General features: G+C 47.3%; 1 protein-coding gene across 1 annotated transcript; it reads right to left on the bottom strand.

Moving 5' to 3' along the window:
- Positions 1 to 989: 989 nt before the first annotated feature.
- On the bottom strand, positions 990 to 2,900 carry LOC103985192 (cytochrome P450 94C1-like). The gene has a single exon (XM_009402825.3). It carries the CDS (start codon positions 2,791 to 2,793, stop codon positions 1,309 to 1,311), a length of 1,485 nt encoding a protein of 494 aa, XP_009401100.1. The 5' UTR covers positions 2,794 to 2,900; the 3' UTR covers positions 990 to 1,308.
- Positions 2,901 to 3,441: the final 541 nt, after the last annotated feature.

Here is a 3,441-nt window from a genome sequence, read left to right as displayed (position 1 = left end):
TTTTTTATATTTTCTTCAATACATTCATAAAAATTAAAATATGTAAGATTTATTACTCACTAGTAGCATATTCATTATGAGTATGGGTCATTTTTGCAATGGCATACACCTTTATTCAAGAAACTAAAGAAAATGTTTAGCAATCGATAATGAATAAGCAGAGCATTTACTATTTTTATTTGTTTAAAATTAAAAATTCAAAAGGCCAACAGAAGATTAAATTTCTTTTTTTTTTAACTTAAAAAATTGGAGTTGTATAGATGGTAAAATCAATAATAACTTTTTAAAAAATATATTAGTTAAATAAAACTAGTACAATCCGTGCTAGAAGAATCAACACTAAAAAACGAAAGAAGAGGAAAGATTCTAGATTTTACATTCTCAAAGTATTGGTAAGTCTCCAGTGTGGTTCTACAATTTCGATGAATTCTATTGGACCTAACTTTGTCGTAGAATCATTATATTTTAATTAAAAATATTTCTGATAATAATTCAAAGATAATAAACTTTTTTTGGTATTATTTTTTTTAAAAAATATTATATTTAAACTTGAACTCAAACTTGAGGCATATAAATTGTATAATAATATATTATTATTTGTATCTATTGAGACATCTTAGTGGTTAGTGTATTGTACCGTCTCAATTTTCAGTCCATACTTCAATTCCTGTTGCAATGAATTTTTTTTTATTTTTTAAGAAAAATTAGTATACTAACGTCTCAATGCAGACTTTTATGGGCATTAGATGTTAAATCTAAGGCACTATAAAAAGGGACCAAATTTTCTCTAGCTAAACTTATATTTTGATTTCGGCCTTCACGATCAAACACTCATATCAGATCAATTGCAACTCATCTTATTTAGAACAAGTGGGTCAGGTTGGTTGATACTTAGCATCTTGGACTTCATCAAAATCATTATTAGTCAACGGAGATTAGTCAATGGTTATATCTATATAATTCCACTGGAAAAATAATAGGAATTCATGTGGTGCATAAACTGTTGCTATGGGCACCGCCCATGGTATTACCATTTTTATGTATGCTGTGTTAACATCATGCGATTAGGATCACCAGCCAACCCAACCGCTGCTACTGAGGCACGGCGATCTATGAGCCATCAACTATATACTACCAGAAGGAATTTGTCTTGTTCGAGCCGTATCGATTCCTCTTCTCATTTACATTCAACCGACTCCTTTTCTTTTCTCCTCGAGATCTGTACACATAGTTTATCCCCTCCTGTAACATCCATGGGGAAGAAGGCGATGCAAGAGGCCTTTCGAGGCGCGCAGAAACCAAAGAAAACTATATCTTTGGCCGGCAAACCCGCGCCGGCAGCCCACCGTTGATGGTCGCCGTCAGACCTGGCACGAATTTCAGCGGCCGGCCGCCGGGAAGCACTTCGACATCGAACTTACTGACCACGGAGACGATCACTGTCTTCATCTCCATCAGCGCCAACTCCTTGCCGAGGCACACCCGCTGCCCCGCCTGGAACACCGGGTACTTGAACAAGCTCTCCGGGGTGAACACCCCGCCGCGGAGCCACCGCCCCGGCCTGAACTCGTCGCAGTCGGGGCCCCAGATGCTGTCCATCCTCCCCATGGCGTACGGGTGGTACGTCACCCTCGTGTTCCTGCTCACGAACGTGCCGTCCGGGAGCACGTCGTCCTCGAGGCAGAACTTGGAGTCGAACTGGACCGGTGGGAAGAGGCGCATGCTCTCGTAGATCGCCGCGTGCACATAGTGCATCTCCTTCAGCTGCTCGTAGCTGACGACGTCCGCCCCGTCGGCCTTGGTGACGCCGGCTATCTCCTCGCGCATCGCCTTCGCGACGTTATGGTGCCGCGACAGAAGCAGGAAGAAGCTCGATAGGCCCGAGGCGACGGCGTCGCGGCCGGCGAGGAGGAAGCTGATGACGATGTCGCGAATGTACTTGTCGTCGTCGTCCACCACCGAGCCCATGAAGCGGGAGAGCAGGTCGTGGCTGGACGCGAATCCAAGCTTCCGGCGTTGCCGTATCACCTCCTCCGCCAACACGTTGATCATCCGGATCGTCCGCTTCAGTTCCCTCTCGGACCCGACGTTAAGCAGCCGCTTCAGCTTCCAAATCAACGGCGCCGTCGCCGTCCCCCGCCGCGCCGACAGCCTCGAGGCGGTATCGAAGGCGGCCGCGAACTCCGACATAGGCATCGGGAGCTCGAGGCAGCCGCGGTCGAGCCCGAACGAAATCTTGCATATGGTGTCGAAAGCGAACCTCCGGAACACGTCCTGGAGGTCCACAACCGCACCGTCTCCTCGGTCGGCGATGGAGGACAGCAGCGGGAGCAGACCGCGGCCGATCTCGCCGGCCACGATCCCGAAGGCATAGGAGCGCACGGCGACGCTGCCGAGAGCGAGGCTCGCCATCTTGCGCTGGAACCGCCACGCGTCGCCGTCCACGTTGAAGATGCCCTGGCCGAGGAGGTCGCCGAGGAGGGCGGAGAAGGGCTTCCCCTTGGGGAAGTTGTCGAACCGGGTCCGGAGCATGTACTCCACGTTGGCCGGGTTGGCCGTGACGGTGTTCCCCAGCACGTGGATGTGGATGGTGCCGGTGGGCGACTCCCGGAGTAGGTGCGCGTACCAGTCGCAGAGGTTGTCGAACTCCGCCGCCCACGATGAGCTCACGTAGGCCTTGCATACATCGCAGCTGCAACACCGCCGCTTCCTCAGAAACAGCAAGAGCATTGAGAACAGAACAAAGCCCACGGCGAAGGAGAAGAAGAGGAAAGCAACGTGGTTCTTCGTCATCCCCGCTGCTGCAGCTGCCGCTTCCAATACAACGATGGAGGACGTGAAGGCAAGAAGCTCACTTCTTTATAGCAATGGCAGGAACCTCCCACCCACATTAATGAGACGGACGGCTCGTTGTGGCCTGGTTAAGGTCAAAGCCTGCGTTGGAATTCACTGGATCTACCCAGATATGATGGAGACAACTGAAGTGGGTGCGGAAAGCTGGCTTCTCATCGCCATCTATCAATACCACTTGGGTCTTGTCCTACCTTTCTTCCGGGGAATAAGCGCACGAGCACCTCGTGCTGCTCGTGTTCTAAACAAGCCTTTGCCGCGAAGGAGGAAGACCGCAAGTCGGCTTCCAAGCACGTGCTCTAATATTCTTCCGCACATTTGTCAAATGCGTTTAATGTGTTGGTCATTTCGCAATCGACAGTTGACGACCTCTCTTAATACGAAATTATTGTGTGTTTTAAACGACATATTAATATAAATTTTGTGGTTTTTTTTTTCTAGTCTTTCGCAGATAAGTGCTTAAAAAATGATTAATGTGAGATACATTTAGATTTGATCACGATTCAAATTGATATGACGATTCATCGATTCTAAATCAAATTAAAATTAACTAGATATAATTCAGTTTCAGATCTAAATTTTATGAAATTA

Source organism: Musa acuminata, chromosome BXJ3-5, assembly GCF_036884655.1.
Source record: "Musa acuminata AAA Group cultivar baxijiao chromosome BXJ3-5, Cavendish_Baxijiao_AAA, whole genome shotgun sequence".
NCBI classification, from domain to species: Eukaryota; Viridiplantae; Streptophyta; class Magnoliopsida; order Zingiberales; family Musaceae; genus Musa; species Musa acuminata.
Note: the sequence above shows the minus strand (reverse complement) of the source record. Positions and strands in the feature narration are given on the sequence as shown.

Bases quoted from the DNA above. Each gene is read 5' to 3' on its own strand.
- LOC103985192 (XM_009402825.3), bottom strand. From the start codon at position 2,793: ATGACGAAGAACCACGTTGCTTTCCTCTTCTTCTCCTTCGCCGTGGGC.